The sequence below is a fragment of the Gorilla gorilla genome, chromosome 3 (assembly GCF_029281585.2).
Source record: "Gorilla gorilla gorilla isolate KB3781 chromosome 3, NHGRI_mGorGor1-v2.1_pri, whole genome shotgun sequence".
Lineage (NCBI taxonomy): Eukaryota > Metazoa > Chordata > Mammalia > Primates > Hominidae > Gorilla > Gorilla gorilla.
The window spans coordinates 56109643-56132665 of NC_073227.2; the positions used below are offsets into that span (position 1 = coordinate 56109643).

General features: G+C 39.0%; 1 protein-coding gene, 1 non-coding gene and 1 pseudogene across 2 annotated transcripts in view; all 3 read right to left on the reverse strand.

The window, feature by feature from the left end:
• Window positions 1-23023, reverse strand: part of TXK (TXK tyrosine kinase) — a 67554-nt gene that overhangs the window by 36794 nt on the left and 7737 nt on the right. The window contains exons 2-6 of the mRNA XM_004038640.4: window positions 10414-10468; window positions 9271-9373; window positions 8372-8577; window positions 6599-6664; window positions 956-1010 (exon numbers count right to left, since the gene is read on the reverse strand). Coding sequence (XP_004038688.1) covers window positions 956-1010; window positions 6599-6664; window positions 8372-8577; window positions 9271-9373; window positions 10414-10468 — 485 coding nt within the window. The remainder of the gene's footprint in view (window positions 1-955; window positions 1011-6598; window positions 6665-8371; window positions 8578-9270; window positions 9374-10413; window positions 10469-23023) is intronic.
• LOC115934540 (U6 spliceosomal RNA) lies at window positions 2136-2243 on the reverse strand. Its single transcript, XR_004070310.1, has one exon. It is a non-coding gene; the product is annotated as a U6 spliceosomal RNA (small nuclear RNA).
• On the reverse strand, window positions 5410-5469 carry LOC115934439 (uncharacterized; annotated as a pseudogene).

Consider the following 23023-nt stretch of genomic DNA (forward strand, 5'->3'; position numbering starts at 1 on the left):
ATACTCTTACCTAGTTTCTAGTTCTGACTCTACTTTTACCCACAGTTAATGTTTACCGACAGTTGGAAATTTAAACTATAGGCAGCTTTGTTTTGGTTTGACCTAAATGAGCAGTTTTGATCTCAGTTTCATATTTTGGCTATTCTACTCTTTCCTTTGTTTCCAAAGAACAAAGAAACTGCAGCAGCCTGTATTTTTCTTTGTTTGTGTTTTTAATGAGTCTAACCTAAGTTCCTGAGGATCAAGTTTATACTTGACTGCCTTTGATGCAAAGGTTATAATGAGCAACTCAAATACAGGACTCCAGACTGGGCGTGGTGGCTCACACCTGTAATCTCAGCACTTTGGGAGGCCAAGCCGGGCTGATCACTTGAGCTCAGTAGTTCAAGACCAGTTGGGCAGCATGGCAAAACCCTGTCCCTATAAAAAATACAAAGAAACTAGCCAGGCATGGTGGCATGCCTGTAGTCCCAGCTACTCAGAGGGCTGAGGTGGGAGGATAGCTTTAAGCCCAGGAGGTCAAGACTTCAGTCAGCTGTGATTGAGCCACTGCACTTCAGCCTGGGTGACAGAACTAGAGCATGTCTCAAAAAATATATATATATTATATATAATATTATATATTATATATATTTTATATATATATATATATAGAGAGAGAGAGAGAGAGAGTCTATTGGCAGAATGCACCTTGGAGTGAATGCAGGAGTCTGCATATGTTGGAGCTGAAATCCTTTCAGGAGAAACGTATTTCTGAAATTATAATGAAAGTTGATGGAAAACATGATCTAATACAAATATATCTGATTTACAACTTCACATAAAATATATAGTTGGGATGTAATGATATTTTAGAACTAGAAAAGACAAGAAATAATATACTTTTTTAGTTGGTTAAAGTCTTTATAAGTACTTCTCAGAAATTTTGAAAATGTCCACAAACACATTGAATTACCTCTTGTCTCAAAAGATGTTCTGCCTGATTTCTGGTAATGTTTCTATGGTACCACCTGTAAAAGCAATAAAAATGATTTTTAAATTTTATATTCAATTTTTTAAAGAAAAAAAGTGCTTCATTTTCTTCATTTTTAAGAACTTACTTCAGAACTGAGCTTAGAAAGTTGAGTGTTTTTTTAAATTCAGATAAACAATAATATACTATTGTGGGTTAATTAAGTTTAAAATAATTTTATTTTCAAGTCAATATCTAGTTTATTCTATCATATCTCAATTCAGCTTCCAATATACACTTAGTATATCATTATGAATGATTTAACTTCTTATAAATTTCCATGAAAGGTATGTGGTAAATCATCTTGAACAAACACTGAGTTTTGGCAGACAAACTAAAAAAATACTCATTTCTGTCTTTCCTCTCAGAAACTTCCTATTTACATGTTTTTATAGGTGCTTTGTTACCCCTTCCAAAAATTAAAGCCCATTCTTACTTTTCTGACACTCCTAAGTATATTACGTCATAGTATAGTCAGTAGTTAGTAGATGTTCTCACTTACAAGCGGGAGATAACAGGGGGAACACACAGCCATAGAGATGGAAATAATGGACACTGGGAACTCCCAAAGCAGGGAGGACGGAAGTGGGGGTGAGAGTTGAAAAATGACTTATTGGATAAAATGTTCACTATTTGGGTGATGGGTACACCAGAAACCCAATACCCACCATTACACAATATACTGTTGATAAAAAAAAAACTTGCATGTGTACCCTCTAGATCTAAAATAAAATTTTTAAAAAATCAAAAAACAGAACATGGAACAACCAATACATGAACTTGCCTCTAACACCCTCTCCTGCCCCATCTCTCTCCTGAGTCTCCCCTCACTCACTAAGCTTCAGTCTCATTGGAATTATTTCCTTCCTCAGATTCACCAACCCCTTTTCTGCCCCCAATCATGCTGCTTTTCTCTGCATGAAACATGTAGTTAAATGACTTTAGAATATCAGAAGTACACACAGTAAACATAATTAACTAATACTGTAAGCTAAACATACAGTTTGATATGATAATACCTAGTCAGTAAGCAAATGTTGTACAGGAAGGAGAAAGAAAAAATGGTAGAACAAAAGAGAGAGAAAGGAAAACTGAAAGGCTTTCATTTCAAAACAAGACTTTAAAAAAATTTTAATGCTTCATGAATTTGTGTGTCATCCTTGCACAGGGAACATGCTAATCTTCTCTGTATTGTTCCAATTTTTAGTATATGTGCTGCCGAAGCAAGCACTCAAAAACAAGATTTTTAAGAAGGTTTTAAACTTAATCTAATATTGCCAGATAGAAGTATGTGACAAATTCAAGATCTTTTAAAATAATTCGGAATTCTATCAGGCAGGAAAGAGATTGAACGAATGGAACTTAGAGGAGGCAAGAACACAGTATTTCAGAATTTCATCTATTTAAATCAGATTATAAAAGTTAGAAGGGTTTTTTTTTTAATATGTAAGTAAAACTGTAACTCTTAGACAACTCTTAAACCTAGACAACACTGATTACAACTAAGACCAAATGATGTGTATGAAGGAGTTAGGGACAGGAATCCCACCGACATTTTTTTTTTAATCCAGCACGTCCAGCTATGGGTGAGTAGAAACATCCTGTATGTTATGTGAACACCTCTGGTCTCATGTCCCAATCTTAGATTTCTATAAGTAAACAGTATTGTGTTCTTGAATTTTTGATCTAGAAACCCCATTAGATCTGAGAATGTAAATCTGCTTCTCTTAGTAAATGACTTTCTAACTGTGAGAAGATTAAGGATTCCGTGTACAGATAATGAGATAAATGAAACTCATGCTTCTGTAAAGTTCAGGAATAATCAATATGTTTGGTATTTAAAATATCTATTATTTTAAGAGAATCTGGCATATTAGATATTTGCCTCTGATTTAAAAGGCATAATTAATTTTAAACTTGTTATCCGAAGTTGAAGGTAATTTGACTTGTTTTTAAAATGACATTTGTACAGTTAAAAGAACTTGATTTCCCACATTTATAAGTTTAGTTTATTAGATTTCCAGGATCATTTAAAGACTTGCATAGGGCTTATTACAATTGTAAATTTGCCCTGTCAGGCATGTGAAGTACTTTGGAAGAAAACTGAATTTATTCAGTTTATTAATGCAAATTAAAAGTTTCCAAAAATTTAATTAACTGAGCTTATAAATAGGACTGATTGTTTAAGGATATCTAGTATGTTGAGTTTGAATTAAGCTGATTGTTCTTACTTCTTTAGATTTATATATAGTATACCAAATTTTATAAGTTGAATTTGAGGACTTTCTGAAAACTAGGTTTTTACATTGTAATGTTGATAATTCGGATATTCATTTAAAGTAGCCATAAATCTTTCTATGCACAAAGGTTCCTCTGAAATATCAGAACTCCACATTGACACAGCATTCCTTCCACCATACCCCACCCTCCCCCCAACACACACTACCTGCTACCACCTTTAGACCTCAAGTCACTTCCTCAGAGCCAACCCAACATCCCCCATCTAAATTACATCCCCTGCCCTGTTTTCTTCCACAGCGTCCAATACTGTTCCTTCAAAACACTACAGTTTATTTTATTTTTTTCTTCAACTTTTATTTTAAGTTCCGGGGTGCATGTGCAGGATATTCAGGTTTGTTACATAGGTAGATGTGTGCCACAGTGGTTTGCTGCGCAGATCAACTCATCACCTAGGATTAAGCCCAGCATCCATTAGCTCTTCTTCCTGATGCTCTCCCTCCCCTTGCCGCCCTCGCCTCACCCCCCGCCCCAGGCTCCAGTGTATCATAACACTACGATTTAAAATTGTACATTTATGGGCCGGGCGCGGTGGCTCACGCCTGTAATCCCAGCACTTTGGGAGGTGGAGGCGGGCGGATCACGGGGTTAGGAGATTGAGACCATCCCGGCTAACACCTTGAAACTCTGTCTCTACTTAAAAAAAAAAAAACAAAAACAAACAAAAAAAAAACCGGGCGTGGTGGCGGGCGCCTGTAGTCCCAGCTACTCAGGAGGCTGAGGTAGGAGAATGGCGTGAACCCAGGAGGCGGAGCTTGCAGTGAGCCGAGATCACGACACTGCACTCCAGCCTGGGTGACAGAGCGAGACTCCGTCTCAAAAATAAATAAATAAATAAATAAAATTGTACATTTATTTGTGGACTTAGGGTTGTTTAATGTCTGTTTTTCCCCAAGAACTGTAAGTTCCATAACTCTGTATATTTCAGGTTGTTATATCTGGTACATCGTAAGTGTACAATAAATACAGATGGAACAAATAAGGTGATTTGAGGACTGAAGTAACGAAGGAGTGTTGAATGCCTGTAAATACCAGGCAACGTAGCCCAAACTGTAAATGTTTTTCCTGTTAGTTTCATAGTTCATGAAATAATAATCACTAGAATGTATTGAACATTTATTATGTAATAGATAGAATAGATACTATTTTCTCTGCTTTTCAGATCATTCAGAAGTGTAGAGACATTAGGTAACTCTGCCCAGAACCAAAGCACTAGTCAGTGCTGATACCAGGATTTGGACCCAGGTTGTTCCCATTTCTACACACATGCTCTAGTACTTCAACCTAGGGCAGTAACTTTTGTACAGTCATTAGAACAGTGCTTGGCACATAGTGATCAATAAATTTCAGTGATCAATAATGATAGCTATTTTATCTACATATTAATAAAGCTGTTTTTAAAAACAGCAATAAAATGAAAAATGAGTTTTCTCATAATTGGAGTCATTTTAAAAAGGATGATTTTTTAAAAAAACACATATATAAATCAAGGCCCAAGGAAATGAGGTAGCAGTTGTAACCCCAGAGTAGTTTAATTCAGATGATCCAACATCCACAGTATAAACAGGCTGTTATAGCCAGAGCCTAGGCCTTGTCTAACAGGGTAATCAATGAGCAAATTAATGAATAATGAAAGGGTGGAAAGTAACATTCCTAGGTAGTGAGTGTCCATTCACTAACCACCAGGCACTGTGTTAGCTACTTTCACAAATGTCTCCTTTAATCGCTTGTAAAATCCAAATTATATGAAAAAAAGTCTCATTTTTCTAATTTTTCTGAGCAAGAGATTTTCATATAATATCTGTAAATACATACAAAATCTCTGACCTGGCTTTGCAAGAGGCCTGTTTTTGTTGGTCAGCTTCGGCTCAGGATAGCAGTGAGACCTCATGAGGACATGCTCTTGAATAGATAGCTGTGGAACTGTTTTTTTTTTTTTTTCTGTCCTTTTTTTATAGAGATAGGGGCTCACTATGTTGCCCAGGACTGTCTTGAACTCCTGAGCTCAAGCGATTCTCCCACCTCAGTCTCCCAAAGTGCTAGGGTTACAGGCATGAGCCACCATGCCTGGCCTCTTTTGTTTTCGATTTTTAAAAATTGCCATGCTAATCTTCTCTGTATCATTCCAATTTTAGTATATGTTCTGCCGAAGTGAGCACTTTGGAACTGTTTTCTAAGGAAGGTGAGTTCAGTCACCTGAGGACTTTGATTTACTGGAGATTGGAATCTCGGGAAGGGCTAAATGGCTCCAATAGAGACAGGAGGCCAAGTGAAGGTGGGAAAAGAGAGAAGAGATCCTATGATGGAGCTGAGGAGAGTGACTGGAGAGAGAACAGAAATAGCTACTGGAGAAATCTCATAGAGTAATGTAGATGAGTCATGTGTCCTGAAGTCATCTCCTTCTCTCCTCCAATAAAGTCTACATTATCCACCAAAGCTTTTGAATTCGAATTTGTTTTAGGAGAGATGTACTGAGTTAGGCCTCCAGTTAGGCTTTATTAGTAGCAAGACCAACCAAGGAGGTTCTCTCATTCAATTGTATTTGCTGCCTGGTTCTCAGAGAAGCACTTGTCTTAATGCCTCAATGCATATTACCTACTGCCACCTGGTGGAAGCATATGCTAATTTTAAGATAAGTGCCCAAGTGGGATGAAGGTAGGGGGAGATGCTCAAACTGAAAATCTAAATTTATTAAAAACATATGACTAGTCTCAGTTCTGCCGTTCTCTACCTGTAATCTATCAATCTTTTCATCTGCAAAATGAGGGGCTAAAAAAGTGATTGCTAAGATTTCCTCCATCTTCCAAATCTGTAATTGTAACAAAAATAGATTTCAGGCAGAACTCTAGTGAACATGCCAAACAGCTCTTCCAAACTACGGCATTAGCCTAGTTCTTATCGTCAGCTATTTCTAAAACATATAAAAACATAAGCCAAAATATAGTAATTTATCTATATGGTTAAGTTTACCACTCACTGAAAATTTAATGTCATTTTTTAAAGTAAATTTTCCAGTTAAGATATATAGTAAAATAAGTGCCAGATGAGTGTTTGGGTTCAGTCTGTCACTGTTAAAACAGAAAAAGTGGCTATACAAAACAGAACAAAAATAAGTTTAAGGAAAAGAAGTTTCTGAATCAACCATGATAAGGATCAAACATCTCTTTATTATTAACGCTGTCAAATGTGTTACTTTCTTTTCCTTCTACAGACCCAAAACAGTATCTATACTTACAAGCTGCCAAAATGTCCCTGATTTTCATAGGTTATATTTTGGAGAAGACTTACTCATATATTTCTAAATTAGTTATTTTGTTTTCAGTCACATAGTTGCTTGGGATTAAGCCTTCATTCCTACAACAAAAGAAAAAGCAAAAATCAAAATGCTTGGCATGTTTGTGGCATTATCATGGCAACAATCCTTTTAAAACCTCAAGGATGTAGGGGGGAAATCAAATTCATTTTACTGATTAAATTGTTAAAAGGAGAAATAAAAAGTTTTTTTTATTTCTAACTCAACAAAAATCTCTGTACAAGGAATGTATTAAGATGCCAACTTGTAATGTGAGTAGTTTAAGAGGTTTTATGACCCCACAATCTTTTCAGAGAGAAAAGGGGGCACTTAAATGATCATCTGATATCATAGTGACTATGTTAAAAATGCAGCAATTACAAAGACATTGACTTCATTCTTTTCAATTGCTGAGGAGTATTCCATAGTATAGGTATTCTAGTTTAGCTACTTCGCTAGTAGAAGCAACGCTGTAAAGAAATCCTTGAACACGCCTTCTTGTACAGAAGAATATTTCTCAAAGACAGATAGCAAAGAAGGGAATTGCTAAGTCACGGGATATGTGCATCTTTCAGGATATGCAACAAATTGTCCTCAAAGGAGGATATACCAACTTACACACCTATCAGCATGGTAGAAGTTTCACTTTTCCTAAACCTTAACCAACATTTGAAATTACAAAAAGATCTCCAAGACATATATTATTGAGAAATAAAAGTAAGTTGCAGAATCATGCAGAAAGTATGATAAGATTTAGGTAAATGAATTCTACAAACAATACCATATATTTTGATATGTGCATGTAAGTGTATTGAAAATAATCTGAAAATGGATAATAGTATTTACTTTTGGGGAGACACTTGGGTTTGGAGGTAGTGGCAAAGCAGAATTTTGACATTAATGTTTGCATATTATATTTTTTTAAAAACTCTATTCACTTACTGTGAAATAAAAAATTCAGTTTTTAAGTCTGAGGCATGCCAATAGTATACCCGCAGGTGTGGCTAATTACACAGTCCTGAACCTACTAATGCCTCTTTTTCCACTGAAAAGTCTCCATCACATGTTGAGAACTGTTAAGAGAGCCACATCATTGAGAAAATGTAGTTGGAGAGGTATGTAATTTACATGCTTATAATACTTAGATACTTAAAATCTCCAAATCTTGGCAAATATCAGAAATCAATGCCAGCCTTCTCTCTCAGGAAGTCCAGATATTCCTCAGAATTCTTCTCAACTCAGGACTCCAGTCAGGCATTAACCATCTGTTGCAATTGGCACAATGAAACCTATCTGCATCCCAGGGTCTTTTTTCTTTCTAATCTAATTCAGCGGCGACTGCAATGTTTGCTTTCAAAACTAGTCGTTGTAGAAACATAAAAGTGAATAAAATACTATTTCTGTTCTTACCTTAGAGCTTAACAGGAAAAAACTGACAAATTCCCAAATGAAAGCACAAATTAGAATAAGAACCTACATTGTCAGAATTATTATTTCCATTGTACAAATAAAGAAACAAAAACTCAGAGACGGTAAGTGACTTGCCCGGGGACACACAATAGTAAGCGGCAGCATCAGGATGTGAAGCCAGGTGTATCTGGTTCTGAGACTCTGCCTGAAATCACTGTTCTCTCATTCTCTCACACATCCTGGGGGAGAGGGGACAGATTCCATTTCATGCAGAGGAAAGAATTATAAGCCTGAGTCACTAAATAGTCTTCTTTGTGTTGGAATAATTGGATACTGACTAAGTCATGTAAGTGTCTTACCCCAAACGGTCTCTTGCCTTCCACCAGTGAGGGTTGTATTTCTCCAGTATCAGGTATTCTTCTGCTCTCCTTAAGGCTAAATTACAGGGTTCTCTGGGCAGAAAATCATAAAGTGCCTTGACTTGGATCTTCTCTTCAGCAACCTCAGAGGGTGGGAGGGGAGGCAGTGGCTTTCGTTTTGACGGCTGCACACGGCCCGTGTTGGACTGTGAAAACCAATAAGTGACGTTGTTTTACTATCATTTAAATAATTTGTACTAAAAAATATAGGGACAAAGCATATTTGCCTTCTGCCTCACTTTTCTTATCCAGCTACACCAAGGCAGAAGCCAGGATGAGATAAATGTAGAAAAGGACTAACTATAAAACTCCTTTACGATCCAGCAATACACTCATCATTTTGTACACTTTTGAGATCACAAGTTCTCTTGACAGTATTTTACTTGATTTTTTTCATATCAAAATTTTCAAAAGATGATGTACTCCTCTTCAATAGTTTTACCTTGTTTTAAGGATTTTTTTCTCCTTAAAAGAAGAAAAATGGACTTTTTCTTTTTATGTGGTGGCAGTTTGTGCTTGGGTTTACCATACTTCCTAAGAATGCTGTTTCTCACTGAAGTGAAAATTAATCTCAGCCTCAAAATGACAGAAGCCAGAATATGTTTTTTCCCACTCATTGCCCATTTTCAAGTTCTGCCTTTAAATATAAGTAGCCTATTTTAACTGGTCTTTTCTTTTTCCTTTTACTTTCTTCTAGAACATTCCTTCACAAATTACTGAGCGCTTATTTTATGCCAAGCAGGATACTAGATTCTGGGCAACAAACAGCACCTCATGAATGAAGACTCTAAAAAGACAACCTTCTCCATTCCCCTCTTGCCTGTCAAAATGATACTTACTTGCTTCTTATTTGACAATTGGCTGAGCCACGGCCTGCGACGCTGGGTGTATTTTTCTGGAAGCTCTTCATCTGTGCTCAGGCTTATCTGTGTTCTCACTTGTCTGACATTGAAAAGCAATCATGTTACAAATAATTATTTGTACAAAAGGTATCTATACATCCACTAGATTTTCACAGAAATAGTAGAAAAATCCAGGTCTCTTTCCAACTCCATTTTCATTTAGAAGGCTTCCTAACTCCATCTCCCTGGGCAAATTACTGGTTTTAAGAACTTAAGTTTCCTTCTCCAGGAACTAGAGGTGCTAAGAGCATAGAGTTGTTATAAAATAAAATTGAGAAAACATGTCACATTCCCAGTAGAGTCTGGTGCATCTTCAGGGCATAAAATTATAATCATTGTAATGAAAACTTACTCCATATCTGGCTCAGTGTTTGTCATTTTATATGCATTACCTCATTTGATGGTGTCTTTTTGTTATAAATAGACATGGTATAGTGATTAGGAACATGAGTTTGAATCCCAGCTCCACCATTTCATAGTGTGGCCTTGGGTAAGCAATGTAACCTCTCTAATCTTCAATTTCCTCATCTGTAAAATGGGGATCGTAAAAAAAAAAAAAGTAGGTGGTTTTGAGAACTGTATGAGTTAATAAACATAAATCTTTTAGCATAGTATCTGATATACAGGAAGCTCCTGTTAAATGTTAGCTTTTTCTGTTAACATGCTGCCTTGGATTTAATTCTTACAGAGTCATTTACTGCCACCAAAGTATAAGATACACTGATAGTTTTGGGGAGATAGATAACTAAGATAGGATTCTTGCCCTTAAAGGGAAAAAATACATATTGGAGCACAGACCTATAAACAACATACATGAAATAAAAATTAAGTGGAGAACAATGCCGCACACGGTGGGAATGCAATGGAATGAACAACTAAATCTAAAGGATCAGGAAAGGATCCCAGATGACCTGACATTTGACCTAGACCTGTAAACAAATAGGCATTCAACAGAGAGAAAATGGGAGAAGGTTCCCAGGTAGAGAGAACAGCGGGTGCAAAGAGACATGGTGACTCCACAAGTAATAAAGAAACGGAATTAATTAATTTTCAAGAAATTGCCCTCGGAAGTAGACTTACCGCTTCTGCACTGAACAGCAACAGCAGCAACAGAAAACCGACTGGATGGTGTTATCTGAAAAGCAGATCATTTCTCAGCTGTTAGAAAGCCATGAGTACGTGATATTGAGGGAGTCTCTAAGGGAAGGGTGAGACGAATTATTATAAAGCGTATGAAAGTCTCGATCGTGCCTTCCTTCACTAGTGGAAGACAAATAACTGTCACTAAAGCAAAAAATAAGTTTCTGGCACCTTGGCCAGTGTGGTTTCCCTTCTCAGGCTCTTCTCCTCTGGCCTGGTTTTTGCATTTCCTCAGTCTGTGAGTGATAAATGACCAGTGTATTCTCTTTTACCTTTGTCAGGGCTAATGTTCGCTAACAAATGTACAAGAGAATAGGATTCCAGAAGTGATGCTCTCCTAGGAAATCTGTTAGCAGGGATTTTGAATTAGATGTCATATTTTTTTAAATTGAAATGTTTAAAACATAGGCTCTTTTTTAAAATTCCATCAACATTTCGGTGGGATTTTATTTATTCTTTTACTTATTTATTGTAATTAAAAATTGTTCTAAACCTTAGCTGCATGTTAGAATTATCTGAGGAGCTTTAAAAAAAATATTCTGGTGTACAGGTCATACCCTGCCTACCCCAGACCAAAAAAATTAGACTGTCTGGGGAGGAATCTAGGTATTGGTATTTCTTTTTTTTTTTTTTTTTAATTTTACTTTAAGTTCTGGGATACATGTGCAGAACAAGCAGGTTTGTTACATAGCTATATATGTGCCATGGTAGTTTGCTGCACCTATCAAACCATCATCTAGATTTTAAGCCCCGCATGCATTAGGTATTTGTCCTAATGCTCTCCCTCCCCTTGCCTTCCACCCCGCAACAGGCCCCGGTGTGTGATGTTCCCCTCTCTGTGTCCATATATTCTCATTGTTCAACTCCCACTTATGAGTGTGAACATGCAGTGTTGGGCTTTCTGTTCCTGTGTTAGTTTGCTGAGAATGATGGCTTCCAGCTTCATCCATGTCCCTGCAAAGGACATGAACTCATTCGTTTTTATGGCTGCATAGTATTCCATAAAACATAGGCTCTTACTATGGAATAAGTTTAAAGATAAACTGAATATTTGAAGAAAGAACTAGCTAGTAAGTCTAAGTTATGCCTAGACTTTCATTGTCAAGCTTCATCTTTATTTAAGTGAGATGATTTTCCTTTTTAAAGACCATAAATAAACCAAGGGTGGTGGCTCATGCCGCTAATCCCAGCACCTTGGGAGGCCGAAGCAGGCAGATCGCCTGAGCCCAGGAGTTCGAGATCAGCCTGGGCAACATGGCAGAACCCCATGTCTACCCCAAAAAACTTTTTAAAAAAATTAGCCAGGCATGGTGGTGCATGCCTGTAGTCTTCAATACTCAGGAGGCTGAGGTGGGAGGATCCCTTGAGCCTGGGAGATGGAGGCTGCAGTGAGCTGAGATTGCACCACTGCACTCCAGCCCTGGTGACAGAGTGAGACTCTGTCAAAAAAAAAAAAAACATAAATAAATTTTGAATTTCAAAAGGATACTTTATTTTCATAGAACCTACATTTCCCCATCAGCTCATACTCATATTGACATCCAAAAATATTCTGGAGGCAGCAGAGTACCTTAGAGGTGAGCATTCACTTTGAGGGGAGACAGACCTGGGGTTTAGCCCTAGTCACCTGGCTGACTACATCTTGGATAAGTCCCTTTACTTCTCTAAGTCTTAGTTTTCCTAACTGTAAAACTGAGGTAAATTGTATGTACTCCCTTTGAGAAGCCCTATAAATGTCTAACTTCGTGACTTTGAGTAAACTAGTAAATGTTCTGTGCTTCAGTTTCCTCATCTGTAAAATGGGAATAATAGGATGCCTAACACGTAAGCTAACGGTGAGGACTAATTGAACCGATTCATGTAAAACTCCTCGACCAATACCAGGTATACAGTAAGAGGGTAATCAAGAAGGCTGATTATAATGGGATCGTGGTGAAGAATCAATCAGATAACATCTTTAAAGTCCCTGGATCATAAAGGTAAGTATTATCAGTCAGGATCCCAACAAGAATCAGAAGGCACACTCAAACTGGGATATGTTGAGAAGGATTTATTTATAAAAGGAAGTATAGAGATGTAGGCAGAGTGTAGTAAAACTACAAGGATAGTGCAGGAATCCAGAGCTGAGCCATCACCACACCTAACCAAGTGAGGAGGGAAGGGAAGGTTACCAGAACCTAGAAGGAGAGGGTATCTGTGGCCCAGGCCACCTGGAAAAGAGCATGTATCATCCATCCAAGGACACAGACTGCCCAAGGAGACTCACAGCAAGAAAATCAGGAGGATAAATATCCTTACTCCACTGTCCTCCCTCCCTCCTTGCTGGGCTCTCCATTGGCCTAACCCAGCAGGAAGCCAGATGGTTGTATGTAAATCACACAGGAGCAAAGAGCAGGCTGGTGAAAGGCAGAGAGTGGACCAGCAGGGAGAGAGGCAGACAGGAAACATCCAGCACAGTCCACCCCTCAGCATCCATTTTTTGTTTCTTTTTTTTCAGACAGAGTCTCACTGCGTTGGCCAGGCTGGAGTGCAGTGGTGCTATCTTGGTTCACGGCAACTTCCTCTACCTCCCAGGTTCAAGTGATTCTCCTGCCTCAGCCTCCTGAGTAGCTGGGATTACAGGCATGTGCCACCACACCCAGCTAATTTTTTGTAGTTTTTAGTAGAGAGGGGATTTCACCATGTTGGCCAACCTAGTCTCGGACTCCTGACTTCAAGTGATCCGCCCAACTTGGCCTCCCAAAGTGCTGGGATTATAGTTATGAGTCACCGCGCTCGGCCCATCCTAAAGTGGAAATCATATATGCCCTCTTCCATTATCCATTCCATTTCCCCTTTGCCACTGCCAACACCTTGGCTGGAGGAGGTGCCCAAATATTCATTCCTGTAGGATTTGGGTTTTTGTTTAGTCTTGTCTTTGTAGGGTTGCTACAGTTTTCCATTGACCAGGACTATTAAGAATATTAAGAAATAAAGCTAATGCATTCCCTAATTTTTAAACAAAGTCCTCTTTGCTGTAATTGTGAAGCACCAACCCAATTTTCCTCTGTTAATTAGGATAATCACCCCAGCTACATTGACCCCCTTCAGGGCCTATAAATTCAGTAGTACAAGGAATCCCATAGTGGCCACAGGGCAGTTCAACTTTCAATATTCCCTAATAAAAGGATTCTTCTCTTGGCAATGGAATCTCCAAACCTACAAAAACCAAAGTCTCAGGGAAAGTAAACAACAATACTCCAGTGCATTATTAGATGAAATGGTGAGAGAGGCTGCTCCAATCTCCACTGCTTTGTTTTCAGACTCATGTATCCTGGCTATGGAAAAACAAAAGCATATTTGCTGATGGTTTAAGACTTTATTGTATCCTACAGGACCCTACCTGAACTTTTCAAGATGTTGTCTTCCAGATGTGATAGTAATTGAGCCTTTAAAAGGCCATTCTTCTGTTTTATCAAGTCAGCTGCTTTGGAGTTATGGGACACATGGTAAGGTATTCGGGGACCACTGAACAAGCACCAGTGAGACTAAGAAAAAGCTAATTCTCTCCACAACATGGGTCATCTTGTCAATCTCTGGTTATATCTTCCTATTCTGTCCCCGTTCTAAGAAATTCAACCACATCCCTTTCCCCAAGATCTCCGTGTCACCAATCTCCCAATTTTGTTCCTTCCAAATTGGCAGACCAATTTGTTTTTACCATTGCCCATGAATCGAGGTAGATCAGTGTCTCAGACTATCTCTTTTCCTAACGAAGTGAATAAACTTACGTGTTTCCTGAAGTTCTGGGAGGACTTTATTTCAACACTATCTATCAGGCTACCTCTGAATGAGGCTATAGTACAATGGCTATTTCCTGTTGGTACACATTTATGATGCAGATCTTCCTGTAAATCAAGCCAGAGATTTTCTCCCATAAGCTGTTGGAGAACTACCCAAGAGGCCACTGGTGTGAATTGAAGTAGAAGCAGAAAGAGTAGGTACAATGTGAATAGATGTTGCATACTTATGAAGCTTTCTTGAAGCCTCTGGATCTGCTAGGGCCCATTTTCATATATGCCACTTCTGTATTAGGATAGAAAACTAGTACGCATGACTGATTTCACAGTCCATTGAATCAGATAACACCCAGCTCATGATAAGCAGCTTGGATCACTTAACTATTTGATGATCCGTGATTAAGCATTTAGTCTTTACCAGTAGAAAGTCAGGAGCTGCTTTTGAGATGGAAAATATTCCCAGGGGTTTGTGCTGCAATTCTCTTATTGGGGTTTTCCTGAAATGCCATAAAGCCAGCATCTTGCCCTCTCTTTGCCCTTTATCCCAAGCAGTACCAATGACAATTTGATTAATTGATAACTGAGTTATTTCTCCAGCAGAGGTTATCTCTGGACCTCTAAATATATGACCAAATAAATCCCATACCCAACTCTGAATCTGCTTCCTAGAGCTACTTCTGATACAAGAGAAAACTTGACATACTTAGATTAACTTTGAAAGGGTTATTTATAAAGGGACTAATTACAAAGAAGTGAAAACCACAAAAGATATACAGGAACCCAGGTCCAGCAGTAGTGGAACTGTCACCATCGCTAGGTTCACAAGGACCAGGATGGGGAAAGAGAGTAAAATAGAGCAGAGATCACTTGGAGGAGATGAAGGATCTGCTGTTTAGGGACACAACAACCTCATTACAACTTCATTCCAGGGTTCCCAACAGGTATAATCCAACCAGAACCCAGAGGGCTTAGGAGGACATTGAACTAACCCTTACAGATTTTTGTTTCCAAGATAAAGTTTAGGATGGAGAGGAATGAATACTAAAAGGTGGGGAACACTGAGCCATTTTGCAGGCTGGCTGCAAAATTTAATCCCTACACATTATCAATACATATTAGTTCCTTTCCTATCAAAGAAGTTGATCTTCTAAACCTACATTCATACATCAGTTACTTACCTTTCTCTGATTTGGACGTCACCATTGCTCAGTTGTTGAGCCATGGACAGACTGATGGTCCAATGGGAAACCTCTCTTCTCTACCATGGACATACAGTTCAAGTCCAAGCCCAGGCAAGGACTCACCTTTGCACCCACTGCTGTTTCATTGCTCCCCCCGATTTCTCTCTTCCTGTCTCTCTTCCTTTTCTTCCATTTCTCTCTTCCTTTTCCTGCACCCAGAAATCACTCATTTTCCATGGTCCACCCAAAGACTTACTTCTGGAGACAAAAATAAAATAAATTACTAATTCCCAAGAATCTACACTACATCATGTTCTTTGGTGTTTGGATTTCAGCTGCTTCTGACTGCCATTTTCATCTGCTGTGTCTGCTGGGATGAGGAACCTGCCCAAAAATCACTCTTCAAAGAGAGGGCACATTAGCACTTAAGGACTCTGTTGACTTTGGCAGGAATGGGTCTCATTTACATTTTAACCAATTTATTCCAGTGCTGTTTTAGAGCCCCAAATAGATCTGTATCTATTCAGGCCACAGGATGCAAAACCAAATGTAGGTTACATAAATGAATGAAGTAGGTCAGAATAGAGTGTAGACTGTGGCAAAATGTTGTGCCCAAGACCACTAGGAGGTATTCAAATTCAAAATTTTAAAAATACTCCCTCCTTCTCCTATATCACCAATTTTTCCCTCTCTACTGGATCATCAGCATATACACACACACACACACACACACACACACACACATATACGTATACGTACACATACATACATATATACATATGTATATACGTATATATGCATATGTATATATGTATATACGTATATATGCATATGTATATATGTATATACGTATATATGCATATGTATATATGTATATACGTATATATGTGTATATATACATACACACATATATACATATATATGTACATATATACATATATATGTACATATATATGCAGTTACTTCAGCTATTAAAATACATATACATATACGTATATATACACATATATACGTATATACATATGTATATATAAAATACATATATACGTATATATATGCAGTTACTTCAGCTGTTAAAAACAAAACAAACTATGCGTGATCTTATTTCCTTCATTGATTTGCTCTCTATTTATTGTAAAATCTAGAAATAAGTCTCTTTTTTTTTTTTTTGGTTGAGACCAAGTCTCGCTCTGTCGCCGAGACTGGAATGCATTGGTGCCATCTTGGCTCACTGCAATCTCCGGCTCCCAGGTTCAAGCAATTCTCCTGCCTCAGCCTCCAGAGTACCTGGGATTACAGACACCTGTCACCATGCCCGGCTAATTTTTGTATTTTTAGTAGAGATGGGGTTTCACCATTTTGGCTAGGCTGGTCTCAAACTCCTGATCTCAAGTGATCTGCCCACCTAGGCCTCCCAAAGTCCTGGGATTAAAGGCATGAGCCAGTCCTCCGGCCCTAGAAATAAGGCTCCTTACTTGCTGTCTCCAACTGCTCTCCTTCCATTACAGTCAGGCTGTCATCTCTACCACTTCTAGAAAATAAAAACAAAACTGCTCTTGTTAAGGTCGCCAGTGACCCATGCACCACTAAATCCAACGGTCAACTCTAAGTCCTCATCTTACTGAACCTCTCTCTTGGCAGCATTGGTACCATATCCCTTGGCTTTGCTCCTTGTCAGTCTCCTTTGCTGCTTTGTTCTCTACCACCCTGACCTCTGAATAATGCTAGATTTCCCGCAAAGCTTTTGATTTCTTCTTTTCTTTGTCTTATTCACTCTTTTGATTATCCCATTCCCTCCTGCAGCTTAAAAACTATCTATCAGCTGATGACATCAAAATGCACACATCTAGCCCAGTTCTAATTAACTCCAGACTCACCTACCCAAATGCATTCTGAAATTCTCCACTTGGATGTCTAGTAGATACCTCAAGTAAACAGGAGATGAAATCTGAACTCTTTTTCTTCCTCCCTCCCCAAACGGGCTCTATCACCCTTCTCCATCTTGTCAAAAGCAATTCCGTCTTTCCAGTTGCTCAGGTAAATAATCTTAGTCATCCTTGACTCCTCTCTCTCTCTCTCACACAGGCCAGTTTATCAAGAAAGTTTGCTGACTGTGTCTTTAAAAAATACAGACTTCCCCAGTGTCCATGGGAGATTGGTTCCAGATCCTCCGACAGATATCAAAATCCATAGATGCTTAAGATCCTTATATAAAATGACATAATATTTGCATGTAACCTACACACTTCCTCACATATACTTTAAATCATCTCTGGATTACTTATAATACCTAATACAATGTAAATGCTATGTAAATCATTGTTACACTATATTGTTTAGGGAATAATAACAAGAAAAAAATGTCTGTACATGTTCAATACAGACACAACCGTCCTTTTTTTTCAAATATTTTTGTTCCACAGTTGGTTGAACCCAGCAATGTGGAACCTGTGGATACAGAAGGCTGTTTATTTAAGAGTTTCCATTTGGGATGATGAAAAAGTTTTGGAGATAGAGAATGGTTATGGTTTATAACAATGTGAATGTACTTAATGCTGCTGAACTGTACACTCAAATATGGTTAAAATGGTAAATTTTTGATATATATATTTCAACACAATTTAAAACACACACACACACACACACACACACATACTTATTGCTTTCCCCATCTCATCCATCACCACCATGGATAAGCCACCATCACCTCACCTGGCTCACACCAAAAGCCTCCTAACTTCTTCCTGCTTCTCCTCCTCCCACTATGCTTTATTCTCAGCACAGCAGCCAGAGTAATTAATTTAAGTCTTAAGTCGGATCATGTTACTCCTTGTCTGAGAACCCCACAATAGCTCCCCATTTCACTCAGGGTTATAGCTACATGTTCCACAAGAGCCTATAAAATGCTCCATGATCTGGCCTCCTGTTCCCTCTCATCTCCTCTGCAATAAGCTGCTCACCTCACTCAGCCACACCCCAATGCTGCTGCTGGAGCCATAGGGCCTGCTCTCACCAGAGATTCTTGGCTTTTGTTTTTTCCAGAGCACTCCTCCCTCCTTTCTTAACTCCCTCCAATCCCTCCAAGTCTTTGCTCAAATCTCATCTTCTAAGTGAATAGCCCCCTGATTTGACATTACGGCCATCTGCACTCCCTAACTTTTGAGGTTCCTCACTCTGCTCTACTTTTTCTTTCTTTCTTGGTGTATTTCTCACCTTCTAACATGCTGTGCAATTTATTTACCTTTTTTTCTTTGCTGTTTGTCTCCCTCACTAGTATGTAAACAAGCACCTTTGTCTATTTTGTTCACAATTATTATATCCCAAGAAGCTACAACACTTTTTGACACAATGAATACTCAATAAATATTTGTTCAGTGAATGAATGAATGAATGAATATGTTTGAAAGAGCATAAAATTATAGGCTTGCTCAGAGGATGTACCTGTCTTGATTCATTCCTAGTGGAAATTTGCAAATAGTATTTGGAACAGAACAAGCAGGTTCAATCCAAAGTGGTGAACAGTGTGACCAGAGAGGAATAACTCAGTCATAAAAGTCCTTGAAATAAAGGAAGATAAGACCTTGGGAGTCTATGTAGTAGGGAGGCTTCATAGACACTAGAGAACAACTTGGCCACAGGCCAAGCAGAGCAATCAGTTCTCAGCCTGGAAGCCATTGGAAAATGGTCCAGGAAGGTGAGCTCTGACCATCTATATAGCCTCCTGTTTTAATATAAACAAATTATTTAATATCATCAAAGCCAAAAAGTGTATGTAATGGCCACTTTATCCTTGAGTAATCACTAGCCTGTTATTTTCTACTTTTTTCTGTATGCTTGAAATATTTCAAAACTTAAGTTTATAAAGAAAAGGAAAAACCCAGAAAATCAAATAGGTCTGTGATTTGATAGTTAGGTACCCGTTCTATGATTGATAGCTTTCTACATGTACATAACTTTTAGTGATAGATGCAAAAGGATTTTTATTTCCCCAATTTGGCCTCTGTCTTACCTTTTCCCCAACAGAATTATCATCTTCCTCACTATCCTTAGTAAGAAAACCATTCTGTTGCTTCCCCTTTCTAATCTCCCCATGTCTGTGAATGAGTCCACCATAGAAAACTTAGATTCTTCCTGAGCCCCACCCTTTGTATTTGATCTGCCATCAATCTATCAGTCTGTTCACAGGGCTTGGCTTTTTCCTTCTTCTACACCCTTCCAATAAGCAAGGCTAAGCCCTCATCAACTCGTACCTGTAATTTTGCATTAATTCGCTTAGTCCTCACAATGACTCTGTGAAGTAGATGCCGTTTTACAGATGAGGAATCTGAATCACAGAGAGGTTACTCCTTACCAACAAAGGGCTAGTAAGCGGGGAGCCAGGATTTGAACCTGAATCTAGAGTCACTGCTCTGAGCTGTCTCCTTCGATTCACCCCATATACCCATTTCCCTAAAAGCCTGCTTCAGCCAACTGCTCTTCATCCTCAGCATTATATCTTCCCCCACTTTCAAGGTCCTCCGTAAGTGACCCCACCCTGACTACTTTAGCTTTCACCAATTCCTGCTGCACCAGCTTTTTCCGTTTGCTCTGTTCTCACAGACACGTCGTGCATTTCTGCCTCCAGCCTGGAAAGGAAGACTTCCATTGCAATACACTCCCATGTACTCTTCCTTTCAGTTCCCAAAGCATCTATGGTCAGTCCTGCCCTGTGGCTCCTAGTTAGGTACCACCTGAGATCGTCATTTAAGTTTCTCTGTGTAGGCTTCATCTCTCACAGGGCTTCTCAATCTCACCACTATCAACATTTTAGACAGGATCATTCTTTATTGTGGGGAGCTGTCTTGTGTACCACTGAATATTTAGGGCATCTCTGGCCTTTATGCACTAGATGCCAGCAGCAACATAACCCCCTCCCTTCTAACACCCACACCACCACCACCTTCCAATTGTGGAAACCCAAGTGTTTCCAGGCATTGCCAAATGTTCCCTGGGGGCAAAATCAACCCCAGTGGAGACACTGGACCAGACTGTAAGCTTCTCAATCTCAGGGACTGCATCTTATCCTTTTTTTTTATTTTTAATTTTTTTTTCTGTCTTCTCCCTAGCTTCTAGCATCAGTGCCTGGCACATAACAAAAGCTCAATAAATAACTGTTAAATAAGACCCCACCAATATCAACACCCTTACATTACATCTGAGCTCTTTTTTTTTTTTCCACTCATTCATCTTATCACCCAGTACTTCACAGTGTGATGCTGGCCACAGAGAAAGCTAAGCTGACCGTGACCTTTTGACTGAGTGGAACGGCAAAGGTGAAGACTGAGCTTCCGGAGCTTTAGCCAGCATTTGTGGGGGCTCATAAGTCTAACCTTTTATTCCAGACATACATTTTTAAACAAATGCTTATCCAAAATAAAGTACCAAACCATGAGATGCCAAATGAAATTATTAAAAACTCTCTGGCATTCAAATGTGTTTGTTTTTTCTTTTCTGTATTAAAAGAACATATGGGGTTCAGCAGGCTTTAGTATCAGGCAGACATGCACTCAAATCACTGTTCCCTTTTCTTGGAGCAACAATGTGATTTTGGGCAATCAAATCTAGAAAATGTAGGTAATAAAAGCTGTCTTCTAAGAAAGGGTTTCCCCACTTCTACCAACACAGCCCTTACCATATGCCAGGCATGACAGATACTTAGCTCTTACTACACTACGCCATGCTAACTTACTCACTATACTAACATTATGATCCCCATCTTACACATAAAGAAACAGAGGAACAGAGAGCTTCAGCCATTTATCCAGTCACATAAAAAGCAGCTGAGCCAGAAGTCAAACCCAGAGTCCTTGAGCATCACAATAGGACTATCCTTGTGGATGAGAAGATTAAATAAGATTGCAGAGGCAAACATCGCTAGAACATACCAGCTACTCGGTTACTTTACCACTTTGTCCCCATCCCCCAGTTCCCTAGAACTCATTCAGCAACTATTTATTGGGTACTCACAAAATACATTTAAGGTAACCAAATAGGAGCAGGTGTGGTTTTCCCTCTGAAGACAAAATGGAGGAAGAAGGCTTAGTAAACTAAAGCGAATCTTCAGCTCCAACTCCTCTCTTCTGAGCCAACTTTATCCCTGACTCAAAGGCAGATGTTTCCCCCATTCAGGACTCCAGGAGACTCTCTCTCCCTGCTATCAAAGCAGGCCTCAGGAGAGGCTCTCACACTTTTTCTCAGTAAGGTATAAATGACAGACACAATGTTAAATAGTAAACATGCTGTACTGCAGCGCTTCAGCAATGTCATGCTTACTGCAGTGCAGAGGCATGTACATATTTGTAAGCATGACATTTCTAACAGTCAGGGTGAACACAGAGAGAGGTTTCTTTTAAGGAACTGGCTCAGGCAGTTGTGGAAACTGGCAAGTCCAAAATCTAACAGGGTAGGCTGGCAAGCTGAAGAATGAGAGAAGAGTTGCAGTTTGAGCCCAAAAGCGGTCTGCTGGCAAAAGTCCTCCTTGCTCAGGGGAGGTCTGACTTTCATTGATTAGGGACTTCAACTGTGGGAGAGACCCACTCACATGATGGAGGGTGACCCACTTTACTCCAAGTCCACCGATTTAAATGTTAATCTCATCCAAAAATTACCTTCACAGAATCATCCAGAATAATGTTTGACCAAATATCTGGGCACCGTGGCCAAGCCATGTTGACCCATAAAATTAACCATCACAACACATTAAATTTAAATAGTTTGACACTTGAGAAACATGGTATAAACATTTACATGAAGATTTTCTTCTGCCTCTGTCACCCCTGAGACAGAAAGACCAATCCCTCCGCTTCATCATCCTTCTCAGACTATTCAACATGAAGATGACGAGGATGAAGGCATTTATGATGAGCCACTTTTGCTCCATGAATAGTAAATCTATTTTCTCTTCCTTATGACTTTCTTAAAGCATTTCTTTTCTCTAGCTTACTTTATTGTAAGAATACAGTGTATGATACACATAACATACAAAATACATGTTGATCAACATTGATGTTATTGAGGCTTCTGGTCAATGTTAGGCTATGAGTAGTTACATTTTGGGGGAACCACCTTATTCAAGTGTCAACAACTTTGTGTGTGTGTGTGGTTTTTTGTTTGTTTTGTTTTGTTTGAGATGGAGTCTTGCTCTGTCATCCAGGCTGGAGTGCAGTGGCATGATCTCAGCTCACTGCAACCTCCGCCTCCCAGGTTCAAGCGATTCTCCTGCCTCAGCCTCCCAAGTAGCTGGGACTACAGGCACACTCCACCATACCTGGCTAATTTTTTTGGTATTTTTAGTAGAGATAGGATTTCACCACATTGGCCAAGCTAGTCTCAAACTCCCAACGTCAAGTGATCCGCCCTCTTTGGCCTCCCAAACTGCTGGGATTACAGGCAGGAGCCACCATGCCTGGCCAAGTCAAGAACTTTGAAAGAGAAATTGCTGGTATCAGTCAGCAGGCAGGAGTATCTGGGACTAGAGAAATGCCTCCTCCAGCTCCCTGACCTCACAACACATGGCCACACCTGATAATATTCCCCTTGGTTGTCTTCGCT